The 25,330-nt window shown below is 41.0% G+C and overlaps 1 protein-coding gene across 1 annotated transcript in view; it reads left to right on the forward strand.

The window, feature by feature from the left end:
- The window catches only part of RRAGD (Ras related GTP binding D), a 41,704-nt gene extending 17,309 nt beyond the window's left edge, over positions 1-24,395 (forward strand). The window contains exons 2-7 of the mRNA XM_080805230.1: positions 2,665-2,960; positions 8,200-8,399; positions 9,262-9,376; positions 10,171-10,313; positions 14,783-14,931; positions 21,494-24,395. Coding sequence (XP_080661356.1) covers positions 2,665-2,960; positions 8,200-8,399; positions 9,262-9,376; positions 10,171-10,313; positions 14,783-14,931; positions 21,494-21,645 — 1,055 coding nt within the window. The 3' untranslated portion in view covers positions 21,646-24,395. The remainder of the gene's footprint in view (positions 1-2,664; positions 2,961-8,199; positions 8,400-9,261; positions 9,377-10,170; positions 10,314-14,782; positions 14,932-21,493) is intronic.
- Positions 24,396-25,330: the final 935 nt, after the last annotated feature.

Raw genomic sequence — 25,330 nt, forward strand, 5'->3', positions numbered from 1 at the left:
TGTTCTTGTTTTATGGTTATCACATTTTCTCTGAATATTTTATGTTATTTTATGTTATTTTATTTTTTAAATGAGTTGCCACATTTTTGTCTTTATTTTTTTTTTAAAGATTTTATTTATTTATTTGACAGAGAGAGATCACAAGTAGGCAGAGAGAGAGGGGGAAGCAGACTCCTTGCTGAACAGAGAGCCTGATGTGGGGCTCGATCCCAGGACCCTGGGACCATGACCTGAGCCAAAGGCAGGTCACGCTTAGTGACTGAGCCACCCAGGTGCCCCCTGTGAATATTTTAATTATACTTAACTTGGAAGTTTACTCTAACTCCTTATGAACTCTGCTTCTTCAGATGTATGTTCGGGTACATGGATATTAGACTTTTGAGGAAATGTCTGGAGGGAAGATAGTACTGCTTCCCCCTGTTGAACTCCATGAACTGTAGTGAAAGTTAAGGAAGGGCAGCACACTTGGAGCATGGTAGTGTGGGTGCTCCCTGTTCCTGCTGGGCATTCTGAGCCCCTGGAGCACTGCCTTCCCCCTCATACCCAAACTCCTATAGTCACTGCTCTAACCTGAAATATGTACTGGGTGGGTGGGTGGCAGTAGTGCACAGAGTTTATCTGTTGGCTTTTCTCATTATGATTCTCCAAATAACAACCCTGTTTGTTGTCTTCATGTCCCTCCCTGTTTGGGCTTCTACCAGTTCTACCTTCTGCAGCAGAACCCTACCATTCCTCGTCACGGGCTGCAGGTTCCCTCTTCAATCTGACCTTTGTGTCTCTTAGGGTTTTCTCTGTGATCTGGCAACTTTGAGAGGTGGTGGTTCTTTTGTTTTAAGCTCAGATATTTATGTTTATTTGTTCATCTATTTATTTACGGTTTATACCTTTTCTGTTAACTTTTAGGGATTCGCTGTGGGAGGGAAGGTTGTGACATGTTACCAGTCTGAAAATTTTAAAACTGGAAGCCCTGTTTTCTTTTTTAATTTATGTTCTGCTTTTGCTAGGATTGACTTGTAATGACAATACTGTGAGTGAGTAGCATATAATGACTGATGAAGAAGCAGCAGCTGGTGACTTGTTTGGGTGCGTTTTTTCTAAAGAAGCATTATTGCTTCTAGTATATCATCAGCAGATTGTTGAATTGGGTTAAGTTGAACCGGAAAAGAGTGTGTGGGTAGGGCGGGAGTAAAATGTTGCTTATAGTAGGATAGCAACAGTGCACATCTGAACCTGCTTACTTTTTCTTTTTTTTTTTTCTCTCTCTCTCTCTTTTTTAAAAGTTTTATTTATGTATTTATTTGGCAGGGATCACAAGTAGGCAGAGAGGCAGGCAGAGAGAGAGGAGGAAGCAGGCTCCCTGCTGAGCAGAGAGCCCAATGGGGGGCTCCATCCCAGGACCCTGAGATCATGACCTGAGCTGAAGGCAGAGGCTTTAACCCACTGAGCCACCCAGGTGCCCCAAACCTGCTTACTTTTTCTTTATTCAGTTATTGTTTTACTTGAAATTGTGTGTTTACCAAAACCTACTGCAATTTCAAACATCAAAATGTTATATATAGGAATGAAATTCATATTAATACCTGATAGGAAAAATTTATTAGTTGCAATAAGGGAAAAAAGAATTACTTTCCAGTCACTATTGAATTAGATTGGGACCAGGGCCTGAGAAAAGTGTAAGAGGGTTTGTCAGAAGGAAACTAAAAAGAAATTCATGTGCATTGGACGTGTATTTTCATTTCTTTGAATATATTCCTAGCAGTGGAATTGCTGGGCCATATGGTGACTCAGTGTTTAACCTTCTGAGAAACTGCCAGACTGTTGAAAGCACATTATTTTACGTTCTCACCAGTAGTGGATGCAGGTTCTAATTACTCCATAGCCTCACCAACACTTGTTATTGTTTGTCTTTTTTATTATAACCATCCCAGTGTGTGTGAAGTGGCATTCTGTTGTGGTTTTTGACTAGTATTTTTTGGATGGCTAATGATGCAGAGCATTGTTGCATGTGCTTATTGGCCATTTTTGTATCTTTGGAGAAATGTCTCTTTAGATCTTTTGCCCGTTTTTGTTGTTGTTGTTGTTAGGTTGTTTTTATTATTGAATTGTAAGAGTTCTTTATATATTCTGGATATTAGTCCCTTTCCATATATGTGATTTGCATAAGTTTTCTCCCATTCTGTGGCTTGTCATCACTTTCTTTATAGTGTCCTTTGAAGTGCCAATGTTTTAAATTTTGATGAAGTCCAAAATTGTTCGTTTGAGGCATAACTCAAATGAAGAAGCATCTCTGTAGGGCATAGAGAATCTGATGATCTAGACAAAGAAGACATTGCTTTGGAATGCTAAGACTGGATTTCTTCCCCTCACACTCTGCTCCAGGAAAGCTCTACTTTTCACACGCCAGATGTGCTGCTTGTGATACGGAGTTGTACAGGTTTTTCTGCCCTCTGGAATGGTGTGACAGGTAGCGAGACAGCATTTTTCAGTATTGTGCACTTACCAAAAGGCCCCTGAGTGAGTGGCGTGAGGTAGTTAGCAGTCTCTGTATCTGGAAGAGTGGCAGTGTCTGTGAATCATAAATCACATCTGAGGTGGAAGTGAAACTCCTCTAATTAACCACTGTGAAAGCAACTCACCCTCATTCTTGTTTTGTGGTTTCTCTAGTTCTGGACTTCAGCGATCCCTTCAGCACTGAGGTGAAGCCCAGAATCCTGCTCATGGGCCTGAGGAGAAGTGGCAAGTCATCTATTCAGAAAGTTGTTTTTCACAAAATGTCTCCCAACGAAACACTGTTCTTGGAGAGCACAAACAAGATCTGCCGGGAAGACGTTTCCAATAGCTCCTTTGTTAATTTTCAGATTTGGGACTTCCCAGGACAGATTGACTTTTTTGACCCTACCTTTGACTATGAGATGATCTTCCGGGGAACAGGAGCGCTGATATTTGTCATCGACTCCCAGGTAAAGTTCAGTCTCGGGGTACATGGGACTGCAGACCCCTTCTCCCTGCCCAGACACAGTCCCTCCCATATTCATACCAGTTCCTTTGTAATGGTTTTGGTGTTTGTTTTTTTTTTCAAGAATCAGGAATAGCCCTTTATACCCCAAAAGCTCTCTCAGTGGGGGCTTTCAGGGTTGCAAAGGGGAAAAGTCTCCCTCTCTGGAACCCTAATCAATGAGCAGTGAGCACTGTCAGGGCATTGTGTACATCTCAGCAAATCACAGAAACCTCAGAGATGGAGGGGGCCGCCATACAGGCCAAGAACAGCAACTACGTGTCCCCTGCCGGCCCCCCTACTCTGGACAGACATCTGTAAAACAGCACAGGTTTTCTGCAACAAAAATATGCATATAAATCTGCATTTTAAAATGGTTACTCTTTCTAGGAAGATAAAGTTTTAACTGTGAAGGTTTTCTTTTGAATTAAACTATTGTAATTATTAATAGTACATGATGGATTGACAGCATAACTGTTACGTGTTTTATAGGTAACTATTAAAAATAAAAAGTAAAAATTTGATTGATAAGTACACCTCTTAAGACAATGGATATTTTCCCACTAATTCACCTATGCATGCTTGAATAAGACAGAATTTGGCATAAGTTCTATTCTTTTTTTTTTTTTTTTTTTTAAAGATTTTATTTATTTATTTGTCAGAGAGAGAGAGAGAGAGAGAGAGCGAGCACAGGCAGACAGAGTGGCAGAGTGAGAAGCAGGCTCCCCGCGGAGCAAGGAGCCCGATGTGGGACTCGATCCCAGGACGCCGGGATCATGACCTGAGCCGAAGGCAGCCGCTCAACCAACTGAGCCACCCAGGCGTCCCATAAGTTCTATTCTTGATTGTGTCGATGTGAGCGCTGAGAAACCTTGTTCACATCAATAAGTAGATGGATATGGGGTGAGTTTTGTTATAGCATCCGCTCAATTGTTTAAACGCTTTCCAAGTTACATCCTGTCAATTGCCCAGTTTTCTATCACCAGGGCTTGTTTTTAGTAGTTTATCAGTAGACATCCTGATTGGGCTTTCCTTTAACTTTGCTGAAAGCAAGGATGTGGGGACCCCCTGACTGGTGAAGGGCCTTTGTACCCAGAAACCAGTTATTCACTTTATTAGGATCCTGACTAGTCTTGTGAATTGTCTCTTTGGTCCTCTGGGCCTTTCACCTGTGCAGTGGGAGCCAGTGGTTGAAGGGGAGGAGGGGGAGGGAAGCAGCAGACTACAGGTGCATCTCAGGCATGCCCGTCTTAGGAAAGAGTACAGGGAACAGAACAGGAACAATGACACTCTTCAAACTCTCTGTGTCCAGGCACTCTTAGAAAGTGTCCTGGAAGCACAGCTGAGCCCGAAGGCTCTCCCAAGGGCTCTCTTTTACAGCTGTGCGGGATAAATGGCAGTGAGTCCTTCCAGGAATGCACTAAACCAGCTCTAAGTTCAGGGCATGCTGTTTTCCAGAAACCGGGCCTGCAGTCAAACAGATGGGCCGAGCACACCTGCCTCTTCCAGGAGTGCCGATGGAGGTAGGGAGGCAGGGATCCATAAGCTGTTAGTAGTAATGGTTCTGAGCCCGTACTTGGAAACCCATTCTCTGAGAAGACTGCTCCTGCCTGAGCTCATCATAAACTCATTCGGGGAACCAGGTGCCTGTTTAATACAGTAATGAAGCCTTTTTGTTGCAACTGATTGCACTGCATAAATACTTCCAGTGTTGCTGTGGGAGTGTGGCCGTCTGGAGGAGGGGCTCGCTCGCTCTTTTCTGGTGGTGGTGCTCAGGGAAGAGACTTATTCCCTCACCCGATCTGTGAACAGCAGTGCCTCCCTTCCCCTGGGCCCATCTGGAAAAGCACCCCTGTGGACACCTGCATCAGGTCCAGGTCCTGCCATCAGTCGCTGCTTTCCTGGCTGTCCCACTTGTACTGACCTGTTTTCTGGCCCATCTGTGGCCTTGGCAGTAGGCCCTGCCTTCCTGCCTAGGTCTGCCCGCACAGAGATGAGGGAGCTCAGGCGGGCAGGAGGAGCCGAGCAGCTGGGTGCGGGCTGGGACAGGGGAGGCTGGGTGGGGGGGCTGGCGAGCTCTTGGCTACGTCCCACTCACCTGTCTCTTCTAAGCTCCAGTGTTTTTCCTAAGTCACCGGGCTGCTGCTTCTGTAGTTGTTGAACGAGGTAGCAGCACCAGTAGCCTGACCCTCCGGTAAGGAGATTGCAGTCAGATGACTCATCTTCTCAAGACAGTGGCTTAATAAGTACTCACTTCAGTACCGTGTTGTGCTTCTGTAGCAATTGGCGTTTCTAGAATTCAAATATCTAACGCAACGCTATCCTAGGTGTTTGTACTGTGGCTATACGGTGGCTAAAAAAGCTTCGCTTACCTATTTTTAAGTTGCCACTGTAATTTGGTTTTAATTTTACCTGAACATGAAAAGTGGCCCTTCAGTTTGAGCTGGTGAATGTGTGTTTTCTTTTATTTTGTTTCTTTGTTTTTTTTCTCCTAGCTTAAGGGCAGAGAAAGATAGAAGAATGTTTGAGAAATTTGTCTTTTTAAGTCCCACTTTTAAAAAGGGTGGAAAAACATTGTTGAGAGCTATCATTTACTAAAAAGGAGGAATAATGAAATAAGCTATTTCAGAGTCTGTGTAATACATGCTTTTGCTTTGGAAGCAGACTGTAAAAAACATGTTTTCAGGGATTTTTATATGATGTAATTAACAAGCACTGAAAAGAAACGTAAACTTCAGGCAGTCTTGGCAGGCACTCGAACGTCACTGCCTTTATTTCTAAACAAGGCTCTGTTGGTCTGACGCCTCATATTTTTATTTTTTCCTTGTGAATTCCTCACAATCACAGAATTGCCAGATAAATATATCACCAAGGAGAAAATGTGTCCTCACAGAATGTTGTAAAATGAAGGAGCATGAAAGCATCCAGAGTGATTTCCTGTAAGCTACCCATATGACACCGCCTGCCCCCCAGGCAGAGCCTACAACATGTCCCCCACCCCCCAGCACCACCCTTGGCCCCCTGAAGCCATGTCACATGGGCCTTGGGATCCACAATGGAGGGTCGGCTTCATCTACATTGGTGATTGTGACCTGCCTGTAATTCCTAGATCTAATTTTGGAATAGGAACGAAGGTGGTGTGTTTCTCCTGTATTTTTATTTGCTTGTAGAAGATAGTAACAAACACAGTGAGAAAAATCAGCCACGCCCCCTCTGTTCTAATGAAGCAAGTATTTTCTTTCAGATGTTATTTTTAGTCCTTGTAGGTATGTGCCACTTCATCACTTGGTTGGTAGTCAGATAATTTTATATGCCTGGCAGGGAGGTTACAGTAATAGCTTCTAATCTTTTGAGATGGTGATACTCTCTTGACATTGGCTAGTTTTGCTCATAGAAGTGTCCCCTTAACTCCTGTCTTCAATTAAAGACATAAACAAGGGGCGCCTGGGTGGCTCAGTGGGTTAAAGCCTCTGCTTTCCGCTCAGGTCATGATCCCAAGGTCCTGGGATCGAATCCCGCGTCGGGCTCTCTGCTCAGCAGGGAGCCTGCTTCCCCCTCTCTCTCTGCCTGCCTCTCTGCCTATCTGTGATCTGTTTCTCTGTCAAATAAATAAATAAATAATTAAAAAATAAAAAGACATAAGCAATAACAATTACATACGATAAAATGCATTCGTTTTAAGTGTACAGTTTAGTGAGTTTGACAAATGCATATAACTCGTTACCACTTCACAGTCAAGATGTAGAATATTTCTGCCACCCGAAAAGCTTTCTTTGTTGTCCTTTCTCAGACGGCCTCCCCCTGAATTTCAAGACATTGTAAATGAATTCTGTATGTTGTTTAGGGATACATAGATATGTAGTACTGGAGAAAGAGATGATTGAGAATAAACACTAAACTCAGGATAGTGGATACCTCTGGAGGGTTGGGGGTAGAGTGATGGGGTGGGCTGGGAGGATGGGGAGAGACACACAGGGATTCAGTGTCTACTGTTTGGTTTCTTTCTCTCTCTTTTTTTTTTAAGTTTATGTATTTAATTAATCTCTGCGCCCAGTGTGGTGCTTGAACTTAAGACTTCGAAATCGAGTCACATGCTCAGGGAGCCTGGCTGGCTCACTTGATAGAGCATGCAACTCTTGATCTCACTGTTGTGGGTTTGAGCCCCATGCTGGGTGCACAGTTTACTTAAAAAAAAAAAAAAAAAGGACTTGCGTGGTCCTCCAACTGAGACAGCCAGGCATCCCTACTGTTAGACTTCTTAAACAGGAAAATGCAAAAGCAGATGTTCATCATATTATTATAAAAGTGTCATTTGTAGGGAGGAGAAAAAAATAGCATTGCGTTATTTGGGTCAGTTACTCATGATCAGAGGTCAGCAAACTGCTTCTGTAGAGGGCTAGATGGTAAGTGTTTTAAGCTTTGCAGGCTGTCTGTGCTATCTCCAAGGGGTTTCCTCAGAGGAACGCCACTCAACTCTGCCACTGTACCACAGAAGCAGCCATAGACGGTATGTAAATAGATGAGTGTTCCAATAAAACTTTACTTATAAACAACACAGAGTGGGTCCATTTTGGCCCTCAGGCCATGGTTTGCTGACCTCTGCTCTAGACCAGTGCTCTTATCTTTCCTCTTGGCTCCTTCCCCATTCTCCCCGTGACCCATATCACGTTTCCATCTCTAACTGTTCATCACAGTTCACCCAGGGACTCAAAAATCTGGGAAGAATAGTATCCCAGGGAAGGTCCTAGGTGGTATGGGGCCATTTTGAATTCAGAAAACTGTAACGCCGGTCTTAATGACTGTCATCAAGCTACTATGTAACTGCCTACAGCTGTGTTTTTCCAGCCCTTTTTAATCTCTCTGTTCATGAAACTTCAGTTTCAAACTTGAATTCCATGAAACCAGCTCTTATTTGGGCTTTTGCAAAATATTTTGAAGGATTGTACCCACATGGTTTCCAGATTAGGAATGAGTATGAAAGGGAAAAAAAGGTAACTGTGAAGTAAGGTGATGGATAGATTAATTAACTTGGTTGGGGGGGATCATTTCATGATGTATACGTATATCAAAACATCATATTGTACACCTCAAATATACACAGTGCTTGTCAATCATACCTCAGTAAAACAGGAAAAATGAGTGTCTGCGGATGGTAGCATAGAAGGCTTTGGCCTCCCCTGACAGGAGTGTGCCTTTGTTCCCAGGACGATTACATGGAGGCTTTGGCCAGGCTCCACCTCACCGTGACCAGGGCCTACAAAGTGAACACTGACATCAACTTCGAGGTGTTTATTCATAAAGTCGATGGTCTTTCAGATGACCACAAGATTGAGACCCAAAGAGATATTCATCAGAGGGCAAATGATGACCTTGCCGATGCTGGATTAGAAAAAATTCACCTCAGGTGAGAACAGAAACCCTTCCGGGATCACAGTTCATCAACGGAAAGAAGCAGGTGTGGAGTCCAAAGTCAGCACAAGCGGTGTGGTATTCACCTGTTTACCCTATTTGTGCTGTACACATTGGGACAGTATTTGGGAAAAGCAAGCTTTGCATGTACTAATTCTAATTTTCGTTTTTGTTTTTTTAAAAAAATGGCTAAAGCTAACTTTTCCCACCTATGAAAACCGTAAAACTCAAGAACATAATCCAGGAAGTTAATCAAGGCTGAAGTTTATAATTCTTAATAAATATGATAGTATTTATAGCCACAAGTAAAAGATAACTCTGAAGATAATTCAAATAGAAATACAGAGGAAAACCACTTGTCTATTAAGGTTTTTTTTGAGATTTTATTTTTAAGTAACCTCTGCACCCAACGTGAGGCTCGAACTTAACGCCAAGATTAAGAGTCGCACGGTCTACCGACTAAGCCAGCGAGGCACCCCTCTATCAGTTTTTTATGGGGAAGTGTATGCATCATTCAGTTTGCAAATTGGAAAGTGAAAATATTAGATGCCTCAATACCAGTAACATAGGCATTACTAATCTAACAGGAGCGTGTAGAGATGACCTGGTGTGGATTCTTTTTAGGCTTTCCAGTCCAGTCAGTCGGCAGATGAGAATGGGCACAATTCTTGCTTTTTGGGAGCTGGGGAGGAATGGCTTGTTAAGACACGTTCATTTTTCACCAGGGTCATTTTGAATTCTAGAATGCGTGTGTAGGGACAGTAGGTATAGACCGCTGGCACTGGTGTTGTGACAGCCTAGGCAGTCTGTCCCCCAGTCAGAAGGAAAGTGTGATGAAATACTGTTTTCTCTTTCAGCTTCTATTTGACGAGCATATATGATCATTCAATATTTGAAGCTTTTAGCAAAGTGGTTCAGAAACTGATTCCACAACTCCCCACCCTGGAGAATTTGCTAAACATCTTTATCTCGGTAAGTAAATAACATCCTCCTGGTAGAATCATTTGCAGAATTTTAGAATAACATTGCGAGTGTGAAAAGAGTTTTATTTCTGCTTGCTCTTACGGCATTGCAGGGTCACTGAAGGATTACTCCGGAAGATTGCTCCCACATGCTGTTTTATGTTCTTTAAACTTTCACTCCCCGAACCATTTCTGTTCTATAAATAGAGTGTTTGTTAAAGTCATAGGCAGTCTTCAATGTGGATAGAGCCGTGTGAGATCTAGGAAGCTTTAAGGGTGGTTGTGGCGATGAGATAGAGCCTGTTGAATATTTTTTATATGTTAAACACTGTGGTTGATGCGCTGGCTGAATGAGTCCTATAGACCATCAGCTCTGGGCCAGCTCTGCTGTTGACTCGAGTCAGACTTGTTGGTTGCACTCATATTTACTCTGTCACTCCACAGTTTGGGGTTTGTTTAGATTTTTAAAATATATTTCATTTTAAAATTTATAGTCAGTAAAATTAGTGTTTTTCCTTGCTTTTTCCTAACTGCAGGTACATCTCTAAGAGCCAGGAAACACAGCCCAATTTGTTTACCTATAGTGAATAATTTATGAAAAATAAGAATTTTCTATTTCTTATGCATATCATTATAAAAGTTTATGTGAGATTGAAATTGTAATAGAATAGAACAAAATCTTTAGTAAATTAATTTTTGCTCCTTCATATTTTACACTGAGGATGGCATGTAATTTTTTCATATAGTGATGACATGTTCTAAAATCATCTGTCCCTTTAAGATAGCATCGTCTTTTTGTTTCAGAATTCTGGAATTGAAAAGGCATTTCTCTTTGACGTGGTCAGTAAAATTTATATTGCAACTGATAGTACCCCAGTGGATATGCAAACCTATGAGCTCTGCTGTGATATGATCGATGTCGTTATCGACATCTCTTGTATTTATGGGTAAGTAAAATACTCCTTCAGGGTACCAACAGCCATACTTCCGTTTAGGAAATGAAACTGTGCATAATCTTTGTAACATTTGCATTTATTTACTTGATTTTAATACTTTCGTTTTTTTTAAAGTATATTGAAGATAAGAAATGCTACTTTTTTTTTTTAAAGATTTTATTTATTTGACAGAGAGACAGAGTAAGAACACAAGGAGGGGGAGTGGGAGAGGGAGAAGCAGACTCCCCGCTGAGCACAGAGCCCTCATGTGGGACTCAATCCCAGGACCCTGGGATCATGACCTGAGCTGAAAGCAGATGCTTAACCATCTGGGCCACCCAGATATCCCAATACTTTTGTTTTAAATGACTGAGACCTGTAAATAAACAGCATGCAAGAACAACAAAAAATTATTGAGTGAATGCCTGACATTCTGCTAATAAGCATATTGCATACATTAATTATATCATTTAATTACCCGCTATTCCATGAGATGGGAATTACTGTCCCCATTTCACAGATGGAGAAACTCAGGTTCAGAGTAGTTGTTTCTAACCCCTGCTCACAGTGTCAGTAAAGGACAGAACTAGAACTTGAACTGAAGTCTGACTGTTTTCTGGGTTCTTGTCCTGAAAAATCTGTCATCATATCATAATGTCATACACACTTGGGAGAGACTAAAAGGATCCTCAGACTTTAAATACATATATTAACAACAGTTGTTACATTCTTCACTGTAAGAAATAACTGCTGGATTTTCTTTAACATACTTTGTCTTCTTTTATGAGCAGCAGATAATTACAAAATGAAGCAAACAACATTACCTGCTTATTATCATGGTCTTAGAGTCTTAGAAAACAGAACTTCCTGTACAGTTACAATATTACAAAATAAACAAGGAGTGGAGAAAATTGGTTCTGGTACCAGACATAGAAACATTTCCACATAGTTTTTAATTTCCTGAATGGGTGTCGTAGAGAGTGAACTAGTTTGAAGTTTGAACTCGTTTGTCTGTCGTATTAAGATCACGCTGTTGCTGTTGGTTTATATGGGCTCTTACACGCTTATCCAGTCATTGATGGGTAAGGCTCTTGTTCATCTTCCTCTTTACGCACCAGCTGTGACATGCCTCACACAGCCTCCTCCGTCAGCTTCGGGAAGGGTCCTGGTCTCCCCGTTTCTCTCTCCTTCTGTCTGAAGATTCTTTGACTCCTCATCTCAGATTCTCCTGCTATACACACGTGCACGCCGGGTCCTTTCCATTATGAAACAGGGAAAGTGGTACCGTGAGACTGTAGTGAGGGTGACATGTCATTGGGCTTCACCTGGTAGGCCCTGGATAAATGTAGCTGCCATTATTATTATTTATTATTTTGTTGTCATTATTAAACATTGCCATCTGACTTTAGGAACAGACCTCATTCCCAAGATTACTGCCTTCTTAGTATTATTATTAAACACTGCCATCTGGCTTCCGAAATAGATCTTGTTTTCCAAGATGACGGCTCTATAGCATTCTATTGTTTTTAAACTCAAGTGGATTGACCTTGAAATAGTCAGGGAAACTGAATGTATCCTGATTACAGTGTAGATTGCTGTGGTAATCAAATACAATAAACACAATTAATCTGGCACCTCTTTAATGATATGCGTAATCCTTATTGTGCCATATGGTAATTAGATGTAAGTGGTAAGCTGTTCATGTAAATAATGCTAATCAGAGTTCCTCTAACCCAGCTAAAACAAACAGGAGGAGGGGGGCAGGCAGTGGGAGGAGCCAGATTGTTTTTCCTGAGAACCCGTCAGGTGCCCTAAGAACCAGTCTGGGTCACCAACTGGGCGTGAGCCCTGGAGTTTCCCCACCCTTCGCTGGAGCCACGAGGAGCCAGCCCAGCTAACTGGCAGCCGCTGAGGAAACAGGCTTGCTGCCAGTTCCCAGCTGTTCCGTGGAGACCAGCAGGGCCGGAGGCAGGTGTGCCTTGGTCAGTCTGCTCAGTAATCTGGGGAGTTTCTGGCTCTCTAGGCGCGCACACGCCTGCTTTAAAATACATTGCGGCTGCCTGGGTTTTCACGGCTTTGTGAACGCAGACCTGAGTAGTAGTAGCACAGAGTTGCAGCTGTATTCCATCACCGGTGTTTACTTGTAATTTTTGGGGTCTTTCTGGTTTCTCCAATTTGTTTAATGTTTCGTTTTTTCTGAGTAAGAATGCAGTCCGTGCTCACTGCAGAAAATATGTAAAAGCATAAAGAATAAAATTAAGGTAACCCATAATCTCATCACCTAGAGACAGTCAATATTTTACTGCTTTGTACTTTTTTTTTTAAAGATTTCATGTATTTATTTGAGGGAGAGCATGAGTGGAGGGGTGGTGCGGAAGGAGAAGCACGCTCCCCACTGAGCAGGGGGCCTAACCTGGGGCTTGATCCCAGGACCCTGGAATCATGACCTGGGCTGAAGGCAGATGCTTAACTCATTGAGCCACCCAGGTGCCCCTAATGTGTTTTATTCTTAATTTCTCTGTGTAATTTTTAGGATAATGTGATCTTTGTATATATAAATTTTATATGTATCCTGCTTTATGCATTTAACATTATCACCTATCACTTGTTATTAAGTGCCATTAGTAAATTTTCTTCATTGGGTAAACAAATTCAAATGTTTCAGTTTATTGTTCTCAGAACATCACTTATTAGCAAGAGAAATTCAGCCTAGAAAAATAGCAGCTAAAAATAGTACAAAGGACGTTAAGAATTCTGATAAACCGTCTTTAACATCTGAGATCCAATCTCTTATAGGTTTTTCTTTAACGTTTTGGTAGGTCACAGTGAGTTGAATCCTTTTTCAAAAAACTTTCTTCCCCAGTTTACTTGTGAGTAGCCATGTATGTGCTGGTTTAAAATATTCTCAAAACTAATAACTTACATTTCCTTTGAAATACTCTACAATTCAGGCTTTTCATTTAATCTGGTTTGTCACTCTACCTCCTTACGATATTTATGAGACTAAAAGCATTAACTCGGAATTAGAATAGTTTGACACAAATTACTTCCCCTAGCCTCAGTTCCTCGATACCCAGCTGAGAGGATTCTATGGCCCGATGATAGAGAAGTCATGATAAAAGCTAAGAATGGTGCCTGTCACATTGTAAACGTTGGCTCTTATTCTCCAAAGGGATCAGGTTTAGCTCCAGTCGTGTTACCCTGTTGTATTAGTGAGATCTGGCATAGTTCCAATGAAGTCAAATTTCTGGTCAATTATTCATTAATTTGGGAAGTAAAAATAAATACACACACACACACAGAGTTTCAGATAAGGGGAACAGGTGTAGGAAGTGCTCCTTCGCCTACAAGAAGAGGACTCATATGTCTGATTTCATCAATGTCCTTGGAGGGTCCAGTTTTGATCATTAAAAGGCACCATCATCGTCACTGTCATCTTCATCGTGGTTAACATTCATTGTGCATTTTACAGGGTCTCAGCACTGTGCTCAATGCTATATATCTATTATTTAATTGTACTGGGAGACTTTGAGGTAATTGTTCTTAGTATACAGATAAGGGAATTGAGGCTCAAAGATGTTACCTTGCTCCAGTTCACATAATAAGTGAGCTGGGGTTCAAACCCAAGTCATCTGTGTCTGCAGTCCACACCTTTTCTTAAATAGACCAGTGTATTTATTTACTGTTTTATTTTGAAAAAATTTCAAACCTGCAGAAAATGTGCAGGGATAGTCCACTGAGCTCCTGTATGATACCCTTCACTGACATCCACCCATTTTTACTAATTTACCATATTTACTGTCTCTTTTTCTGATACGTTTTGCAGTTTGTTTTTGTCGAACCATTTGAGAATGAATTGCAGACATCATGATTCTTTGATCCTAGCTACTTGGGTGTCTGTCTCTTTAAAAAAAAAAAAATCCTCTTAAGGACCACTGTTTACCAAATTAAGCATATTTAGCACAACTACAATATTGCACTAATATATTGTCTATATCCAAATCTTACCAATGGTCCCAATTCTGTCTTTGATCCCTGATCCAGGATCTAGGCCAGTGTTTTGCTGTCATGTCTCCTTAGGCTTTTGTAGTTTGGAAGCGTCATTCAGCTCTCTGCAGTCTTCATCAGACCATCATGCTTTTGACAGCCTGGTTATTCTGTCAGGAAAAATCAAGAAGCCCTTACGGGCTATGGAGGGGAGAAGATCTAACCTCCACCCCTCACCCCTGTTGCGCAGGTCCCTGGAGAGATGCCTCCCTGCCCAGCAGCCACTCTTTGTGTCCCTAGGAAGGGACTGTCCTATACCATGCACATTCCTGTGATTGTGTGTTTCGAAGACTTCTGCTGAAAGGCCCTGTAATTGTAAACGACTTCTCATTATGATTATCACTCTGTGTAGTGAAGCTGGTCTCTGTCGCCGGGTTACATTTTGTATTTTCTTCTCAGTGGTCACATATGTTCTGGTTTCTGTCCCCATTTAGTCTCAAAGAAGATGGAGCAGGAACCCCCTATGACAAAGAATCCACGGCCATCATAAAGCTGAACAATACAACAGTTCTTTATTTAAAAGAGGTGACAAAGTTCCTGGCTCTTGTCTGCTTTGTGAGAGAGGAAAGCTTTGAAAGAAAAGGTAATTGTGTGTGTGTGTGTGTGTGTGAGCTTTAAATGAAACCATTTCACTTCAGACTGATAACTGCTTCTACTGCTTGTGGATGGTGGGTGATCAGCCGCATGCCTCCTGAAGCTTCCAGACTTGTGTCACAAGTCCCCTTGGTGCACCCCCCCACCCCCACCCCGGCTGTCAGACTTTTGGGATCCAGGAACCAGCCTGCCCTCTAGTGCTGCAGCTGCCATGAGGTAGAAGGGGCACTAGACAGTCCTCCCAGGGACTCTGGCTATCCCTGGAGTGAAGCTGGTTGAAGCCTTGTTGACAGGCTGTCATGTCTCTTGCCACAAGGGCCCAGCAGCCTGTGGTGAGGGCCGCAGCCTCCCTCCTGGTCCACTCCTCTAGAAGGTCCTAGGGACGGTGGGACCACTTGAGATCCCTGTGGAAAGGAGGGGGGGGACTTGTACAACATTAAAGCGAGACATATTCCACTTCTGTTCAGCCTTTATACATTCTTTAGTCCTCAAAACACAGGGCTGGCATCATGATTCTGAAAAGGGAAGACGTGAATATACTTAAGAAGGTCAACAATCAGTGAAACAAAAACAAAAGATATATAAATAAATGATAAATGTGACATAATACCATATAAATGTGTAATATATAAATATGTATTATATATAAATATAAAACAGATAAGTAAATAAATATAGAGAAAATAAAACTAAAGCAACTAACCTCATAGAGATAACTCATTTTCCCCCTACTGTTTAAACTGGGAATTTAAACTACTACTTAATTTTTTTTTTTAAGATTTTATTTATTTATTTGACAGAGATCACAAGTAGGCAGTGAAGCAGGCAGAGAGAAAGGGGGGAAGCAGGCTCCCCAGTGAGCAGAGAACCTGATGTGGGGCTTGATCCCAGGACCCCTGAGATCATGACCTGAGCCTAAGGCAGAGGCTTAATCCACTGAGCCACCCAGGCACCCCTACTTTTTTTTTAGCTACTATTTAAATTTAAATTACTATTTAAAACAGCTTACTGACATGCTAGGGATTTTTGCTAGCAACTAGGCCATGATTTACCAGTTTAGGGAGTAAAAACATTCCCAAAAGAGTGCCAACAGTAACATTTACTAAAATAATCTTTCCCCCCTTTATAAGCATGCATCTTCTTTATAGAAATACCTTGAAAATTTAGGGAAGTACAAAGAACAAAATAAAACCACTCAATTTTGCCATCTATAGCTAAATTCTGTTATATTTTTGAGATTTTCTTTCTCCTCCTTTCCTTCCTCCCATCTTGCCTTCTTCCCTTCTCTCATCCCTCCTTTCCTGCCAACAAAAGGGGGCCAATATTGTCTATATGGTTTTACATCTGTTGTTTTCACTCATTTATATCATGGAAATTTTCCCAAGTCATTGAGCATGAAAACACAATTTAGATTTTTACTGTTTCTTTTTTATTACAAAAGCAATAGATTAACTTAAAAATTTAGAGGTAACAGATAAGCAAAAAAGAAATACCTATTAATAAGTTCTCACTCGGACAACTTTTCGGACTTTTTCATCTGTGGCTATGTCTCTATCTATACGTGATGATATGATAAATACTACTTTGTAATCATCACTGCATTACAATGAGGTAATTACAGACATCTTTCTAATTCACTAAGCCTTTTTTTTAACCACATCATTTTAGTTTCTTTTATTGTTAAGAATTTATATTGTTTCTAGATTTTAAAGTTGTAAATAATCTGTGATGGCCTTCTTTGCACTGAATATTTGTGTACGTTTTGGTTATTTCCTCAGGAAAAAACTTCAACAAGTGGAATTACTCAGATCCAAGGGCAGGGTAGGCATGTTTTGGGGGCTTCTAATACATATTATCAAAATGTCCTTCCAAAAGATGTTACTGGTTTCTGCTACTAAGAGAATATAAGTGTGTCCGTTTTGCTGTATTCCTATCAATATTAGGTATTAGCACTAAAAAATTAATTATTAAAAACTAGTATCATTTGAATTTTTATTTCCTTGCTTCTTGGTGAAGTTGTATATTTTTCCTATATTTACTGACTGTTATCAACCAATTTGCCTTTTGTGTTCTTGGCCTTCAAATTTTTTTTTTTTTAAAGATTTTATTTATTTATTTGACAGAGATCACAAGTAGGCAGAGAGGCAGGCAGAGGGGGAGAGAGGAGGAAGCAGGCTCCCCGCCAAGCAGGGAGCCCCATGCGGGGCTCGATCCCAGGACCCTGAGATCATGACCTGAGCCGAAGGCAGAGGCTTTAAACCACTGAGCCACCCAGGCGCCCCGGGCTTCAAATTTTTTAATTAAGTGGTGGTAATCTTTAATTCCTTAGTTTCATCTTGCTGAAAGTAAGAACAGGTTGAATAGTAGGCTCGTGGAATTTTGACAGGACCATACCTTGTTTCATTCTCTCAATTATAGATGATTTTACCCAGACCCAGGTGCTGTAAGTGAGTTTTTCTTCAAGTGTCTACTACCAGTGTGTGGCAGTCAGAGCTAAGATTCCTGGGCTTGTCCTTACATAGACTCAATTGTGTGTATTGTGTTTTAACCCATTATACATATATTTCCATGGTTAAAGATATTTCCAGAATTTATATTTGGTGATTAATATTTCACATTGATTTTGGAAGCTAACTAACATACAATGCAAATAATACAACTAGAGCGCTAAAACCATCTAGGTTAGTGGCAGGTCCTAAAATTTAGGGTATATTAGCATCAACCTGGAGAGCTTGTTTATTTTCAACTGATTTTAGACTGAACAGAAACATTGCAAAAATAATACATCGCTTACACAGATTCCTCATCCACTTTCCCCATCTTACATACTATAGTAATGAAAAATAGAGACTCTCCATTAGTATAATACTAATTAATAGTATTAATGAATTAATTAGTATTCATTAAGAAACTACAGACCTTACTCAGATTTCACCATTTTTCCAAAAATACCCTTTTTCTGTCCCAGGATCACAAATTGATTTAGTCACTATTCTTCCTAGTCTTCTCCAATCACTGATAGTTCTTTATCTTCCATGATCTTGACACTTTGGAAGAGTATTAATCAATCGTTTTGTAGAATGTCCCTCAGAAAGGGTTTGTCCGCTGTTTCCACACAGCTGGAACAAGATTATGCACTTTGACCAGAATATGTCCTTCTCAGTGCATCATATCAAGTGGTTCATGATGTTGATAAGTCTTACTACTACTGGTGGTGTTAACCTTGATTTAGTCAAGGTCATGTCTGTCAGGTTTTCCCTCTGGAAAATTCCTATCTTTCCCACTGTAGTTAATACATAATTTCAGATTATGTAAATCCTCTTCCTTCTCAAACTTTTGCCCACTAATTTTAACATCCATCTGTGGTTGTGGAAATAAATTTAAGCAGGAGTTTATTATGTCGATCTTTGTTAAGTTATTGCTAAGCCACCTAGGTGGGATCATCTCTAAGGACAGATAGATTTGGTAGAATTTATTAAACTAGCTAGAAACCTAGGTATTTTAATGTTACACCTAGGAAATGGCAGACAGATTTAACCCTATCATGTTAAACTCAAGTGTGCTTTTTAAAATGATTATCTCCATTTGCCTAGGATGGGAGGGGACCTTCAGAGCTGATAAGGGGAATGGCCCTGGCAAATGGAATGACTTGGTCACCCTGGGGATCAGGGAGTTGTCTTTAAAAAGAACTTAATGCTTATAAATGTGTAGAGTAGTTTGGTTTTGTTGCTTTACTTTTTCTTCTTTAAAGATGTTTATTTTTAAATAATCTCTATAGCTAGTCTGCGGCTCAGACTTCCAGCCCCAAGATAAGGGTTGCGTGGTCTACCAGTTGAGCCACCCAGGTGGCCCTGGTTCTGTGGTTTTAATCTCAAGTGTTGCAGAGCCCTCTTGGCGCCAATAACCGACACTGGTTGATTAGCTTTGCCTCATGCTGGGTCTCCGTCTGAGTTTTCATTAATGATCTCTGTGACTACTTTTGCAGAAAGGAGAGGATCGAAAGCAGATGTGGAGTTTTCAGCCTTGGCTCCACACACACTCCACGCTCCTTGCTCCATAGGCACCTTAGGAGGGGAGGCAGTTAAAAAATACAGACCTCTGGGTCCTCCTCCAAACAATTAGAATAGAATTCCTGGGAGAGGGGCCTAGGGTTTGTTAATTTTTTTAAAGTTCTCTGGATTTTTTTTTAATATATATATTTTAAGATCTTATTAATATTGGACAGAGAGAGACATAGAGAGGGAACACAAACAGGGAGAGGGAGAGGGAGAGGGAGAAGCAGGCTTCCCACAGAGCAGGGAGCCTGATGCGGGGCTCAATCCCAGGACCCTGGGATCATGACCTGGGCTGAAGGCAGATGCTTAACGGACTGAGCCACCTAGAGGCCCTAATACTGGTACATTTTAAAGATTTTTATTTCTTTATTTGACAGACAGAGATCACAAGTAGGCAGAGAGGCAGGCAGAGAGAGAGATGGGAAGCAGGCTCCCTGGCGAGCAGAGAGCCTGATCTGGGGCTCCATCCCAGGACCCTGAGACCATGACCTGAGCAGAAGGCAGAGGCTTTAACCCACTGAGCCACCCAGGCGCCCCAACACTTTAAATGGCAAAGATAAATAAGTTAAAATTTGTCAGGAACTGTCAACAGAATGCTTCTGCAAGTTGAATTTTCACTGAGCCAGTTTTTCTAATTAAGCTTTCTTCCTAAGGCAGTTGGTTGCATGTAAAGGCAAAGAATTGGAGGTTGTTCTCACATCTCCTATCCCAGTTCCCACTAAGTAAAATCATTTCTTTGCTTCTTATTTATTTTCTTTTAATTACATGCTTTATTTGGAAGATGGTCCCAAGAAGCAAAAATGAGGAAGTAGGAAAATGAGACAAGGTGGAAAAGCCACCCACCGTGGTGTCAACGAGCAGTTACGTTCACTCCCAGTACGAGAGAGTCTCTGAGAAGCTATGTGGAACAAACTCAGTCATCCCAGTTGAGTATGGGAGACTGCAACACTTACCCACCGTCCTCCGAGCCCCTGTTGGAGGTGCCCTCAGACCGCTCATACCCATATCCCTGGTACCTGTCCATGTGCAGTGGAGGAAGTTCTGTGAAAGCCTCAGGCAGAAAAGAGATGCGTCTCTTTCTTTAAGATTTTGTCTTGAAGTAACCTCTACATCCAACGTGGGGCTTGAACTCACAACACTGAGATCAAGAGTCACGTGCTCTACTGACTAAGCCGGCCAGGCGCCCTGGAGTTTACTTATTTCTTACTACTTCCCCCCTGATTCCAATAGTGTTGACTGAGGAAATGACTTGGAGGTTTTATTGTACTGTGGTCAGTGTCGCTTCAGAAGCAGCAGAGGGCGCCACTGAGAAGGTTTCCTGCTTCTGGAAGCTGAGCTAGGTTCCCTCCAGTGCACTTGTTGTTTGACTGCTTTGAAGAATTTCAGTCCTTGGCTGGAATCCCAGTTCTTTTTTATTTTGGTTGGGGCTTTGGAAACATCACTTCAGTGGATGGAAGTAGTTGTTGGGCTAGTTATTTTAATAAGTGTAAAAATAGTACGTCGAACCCACTGCCTTATCCTAATTGGTATAAACATAATGTTGTTCTCAACACATTTACAAATTAACGTTCTGAAAAATGCACCCAAGACTTGGGATTAATCTTTTATTCCATTCTTGTACCAATGATTTCAGAAAGCACAAAATGATTCTCCCCTACTACATCTGCATTTGAAATTTACTTAGAGTTGAGAAACTGAGAGCTGGTTGGTTGTTGAACTTCCAAGCTTGCTGTTGACCTGAGGTGACTGCCACAACTCTAAAATCAGAGACAGGGACCTTGCTTTCCCCAGGGCTTCTGACAGTGGCTTAAATGTAATAGGTATTCAATAAATATGGATCGATTGAATGATGGGTACTGAAGCTTTGAGATCTTGGCCACACCTCGAGTCAGGGTCAGCCTCCAGTGAGAGTCAATTGAATAATCCCCTTTGGGGAAACATAATAAATACTTCATGGAGGATATATCTTCATTGTAAGAAATCTTGAATTCTGATAGGTCAAAAAATTCACTGCAGTTCTTCAATGTTGTAGGTCATAGACACCTTTGAAAATGTGGTCTGTACTCTGGAACCTTCCCTTAGGAAAACCTGTACATTCACAGAATCTCGCCTGCAATTCCTCAAGCAGCTGCAGCTTCTAGGGAAATCTGTGGATGTTCTGTTAAGGCCGCTCTTCTGCTTCCCTTTAGTTGCTTGTCCCGGCCATGGCAGACACGACAAGAGGAGATTCTTTCTTTCTTTCCTTTTTTTTTTTTTTTTAAAGATTTTATTTATTTATTTGTCGGAGAAAAAGAGAGAGTGAGCGAGCATACACACGGGGGGTAGCACCAGAGGGAGAAGCAGAGCAGGTTCCCCGTTGAGCAGGGAGCCCGATGCAGGACTCCATCCCAGGATCCTGAGATCAAGGCAGACGCTTAACCAACTGAGCCACCCAGGCGCCCCAAGAGGGGGTTATTTCTGTGCGACATGTCTAAAATATTTTGTTTTTTCCCCCAGGGCTTATTGACTATAATTTTCATTGCTTCCGGAAAGCCATCCATGAGGTTTTCGAGGTGAGGATGAAAATGGTGAAATCACGAAAGGTTCAGAATCGGCTGCAGAAGAAAAAAGGAGCCACCCCCAATGGGACCCCTAACGTGCTGCTGTAGTGAGGCTTCGGGAGTATCTCTGCGAGTCAGACCTTGCAGTGAGGCTCCTGTGTTGTGTTGCACTAAAGGAAGAGGAAAAAGGAGATTGGGACACATGACGTATTTGTTGTTAAAAAAAAAAAAAAATTCCCTCAACCCTCTTGATCTCTTTTTTAAATAAAGTGAGCACTTTGAAGCCGAAACTTGTATTTTAACAATGAAGTAAAATCTACTGTAATTTCGTTACACAAATGTAAACTTTTATGGTCTGTCGTCAGAAACTCCTGTGTGAGGACTGCCAGGAACTGTATATATTTTGCTCTTTTTCATGTTTTTTTCTTTGAACTTTGATAAAACGACTTTTCTAAGCTTTTTTCTGTACTTGGTGTCAAGGACATGCATACTGTAGTGTTGTTCAGATCTCTATGGCTTTCAGAAATCAAAAAGCAATGAACTGGCAATTTTTTTTTTTTATAAATTTGGGAATCTTTGCTACTAATTGTTGAGAAAAACCATTTTTCAGTGGAGCTGGAACAGATTGGGGCAGCAAGCTCCAGGAGCAATAAGAACTGTCTCCTGTTTATAACTGGTGTAAACGGGAGTTTTGTAGAATAATATTAGCACCAAACTTACCCTAAAATGTCTATAGCCGTGCCCGGACTTCCCTACTCAACAGTTTTTACAAAGCTCTTTACCTCAACACACATCTCTATAATCATTTTATACAGAGAGGTTGTTCCTTCTTGCTGCATTACTGTTCTTTAGAACCTTCGGGACCAGATTTCCAAAATGGTGCCAATCACTGGAGAGAAAGAGGAATGTTGCTGAATTTCAGGGTTTCTGGAGGCTTTTCTGTACCTGCCACTGAGGCTGAAGTTACATCAGAGGTCACATGGTTTCCCAAGTGTAGGTGATGGGTATTCAGAGATTTAAAAAGAGATCTACAGTTTGTATGTTTGGCCCCTGTGAAGTGTGCCTGTTGTGCAGCATTTAAAATGTTTATTGAGGATCATGACCACAGGGAATGTCTCAGATCTCTACACAGAGCATAGCCCTGGTGAGCATGTTTGTCACCCATTCGTCTCCTGCTCAACCATGACGGTGTGCCTTGTGGACTCTGCCCATTTCCACCTTAGGGTTGAACTAGAACTCAGCCATCCAGCAGCACACTCTGCACAGATGAAAAGCTATCTTGCAAACCCCTAACGATCAGTGGGACGAGGACGACCGGAAGAGACATCACAGTTAGCTGTGTGTTCGTTTCTCGGAAATTCTCCTGCTTCTGTTTACTTTACACTTTCAGGATGTTAAGGGATTCCTAAATCTCCCCTCACCCCAAACCATTCCTAGTAGATAATTCTCTGTCCGTTAGGTAATTCTATATCCGTCCCAAGGGTCATTGCCCTAAACCCTATTTGTGAGTATTGGAAAATAATGTTATATACTTATTTATTTTTAAGCAAAGACTCATAAGGAAGTCAAAGCTGGTCCTAGCAAAATGTACCAAGTTCCTAAAGCGACTTGCCCTTGAAACTCTCCCATCTCTATCTGCGGCTTCCTTCCATTCTCCCTCATTCCCTCCCCAAGTCCTATTCCTTTGAGGCTGCTAACTGCAGTGCAAGATGGTAGCTGATTGAAGTGTAAGGTTTGAGTCCTCCCAAGGGTCTGTACATTTTGGAAGGAAATTTCTAAAAATCATTAAGGCGCCCAACTCCCTCATGATTCCTGCTCAGAAACCTGGGTGGGTAGGAACCCAGGGTTCCAAAGGAGACTTTTCCTTAATTTCTAGACCTATATCCTGTTGGATCTTTGGATCTTTGCCAACAGGCTTGTTACATATGGGTTATTCTTATAAACTCAATGTTCTAATATTTTTTACACAGTGTTTCTTTGATTAAGCAAATAAGGAATCACTTTTCTAATGTGACTTTATTCTCAAGGTAGAGACACTTGCCTACCTGGTAAATTACACATTACTTAGGTATATATTACTGTAACCAGGAGGAGCTTCCATTTTTAAGCTGGATATATGATCAGTTTTTGTTAAAATGTGCCTTAAAAGTCTATAACTTCAGGAGCAAATGATTCTTTGGGGGAAAAGCAAAAACAATCCTATGGCATAGGACCCAAGTTCATGGTAGTAAGTGCACTCTTTGATTGATCACACACTAATACATAGATAACTGCCTCAAACCTGTAAGCATGGCAATGACCTCTTAGTTAAAGACAGATGTAGGAGTTATGTCTAAGTGTTCAGCTTTTTAAGTCTGTGCTATTGGAATTACAAAATCTATTCCTTCTGCATTTTATTTTTGATATGGAACATAGCTTACTGTGATGTGTATGGCCATGTTTAGGTCTCAGATCTAATGCTATAAATACAAAGTCCAAATACATGGCTACAGTGACTTCTCTGGAACATGTTTGCTCATTTTCAAAGGTTGAGAACTTGACCTACAGGTTTCTAGGGCAATCAGAACTTCTATATGGAGGTGAGACTGTGAATTACCCCCTTGGGTTATTTTTAGTGATATAAATGAGTGTGTATGACCAAGGTAGAGTGTTTTTGAAGGAATATAAATTAAAAAAAAACTGGTTGGCATTCATGGACAGTGTTATTTTGTGAGCATAATATATTTTGGACCCTTAAATATAAAATGACTAGAAACACAGCAATATTGTTACTATACGGGTTATATGCTAACTCTGTTTGAGACATACTCCAGAAAAATGGCTGAACTGTCTTGATTATTAAAGTATGGTATGCATTTAACTTCTATAGACTGTTTGTAATTTTTAATCAAGCATAGTATTATGCTTTACTTTAAGCAGGACATCATTTGTAATTATTGCTAAACCATTGCTCTCAAGAATGTTAACTGCCAATTTAAAAGCATGTGTCATGCTCATGATTTGGTAAGGCTCTCGTTTTATTTCAGACATATTCATAACTAAGCATTCTGGGAGCAGAATATTCTCTTTGGTAAAGTGGCCTGTCCTGTTTCTGAGATTGTTAACTGTTTATGAATATCATTGCTTCACTGGCCCTCTTGGGTCCCTTTAGTAAAATGTTTGTCCTGATAGACCAGCTTTCATCTTGTGGAAATGAAGATAAATCACTCTATTTGCACTTTTATATTTATTATATTTTTAAACCCTCCCTTTTATCTCTCCATATTTTTCATGGGAACATGGCTGTTTGGAATATAGAACTGTTGTTTTTTTCAGTAAACTTTGGATACTAATTCTTGCTGCTCTTGTCCTAATCCCTAACCGTCTGGAAATTCTTTTCCAAACAGGCCACCTTATCGATTCTGATTTGCTTCATAGGGTTCCACTCTCACTGACTTCTACAGATCCCTAAGAGTTCCCAGAGAAGACTAGCTTTAGACATTATATCTTACATACAAAACTCTGTTTCTAATTGGAAAACCTGATCTAAAATAATATTTCTCTAAGATTTTTAATCAGTAGTGATGTTGAGTTTAGGAGGGAAAAAATGTCTTTGACAGAATTACTTCCTGGTAATATACAGTGATTGAATGCCCATAATATTTCAGGTTCTCAAACGCTTTTACAGAAGTTATCTTCATAACCCCGAGAGGTGGGTACTATCATCACTCCTATTTTAGAGATCAGGCAACTGAGGGTAGAGAGTTGAAATAACGTGGTCAGGATCACGTAACTAATAAGACACAAGGCTAGG

This window comes from Martes martes, assembly GCF_963455335.1.
Source record: "Martes martes genome assembly, chromosome: 6".
Lineage (NCBI taxonomy): Eukaryota > Metazoa > Chordata > Mammalia > Carnivora > Mustelidae > Martes > Martes martes.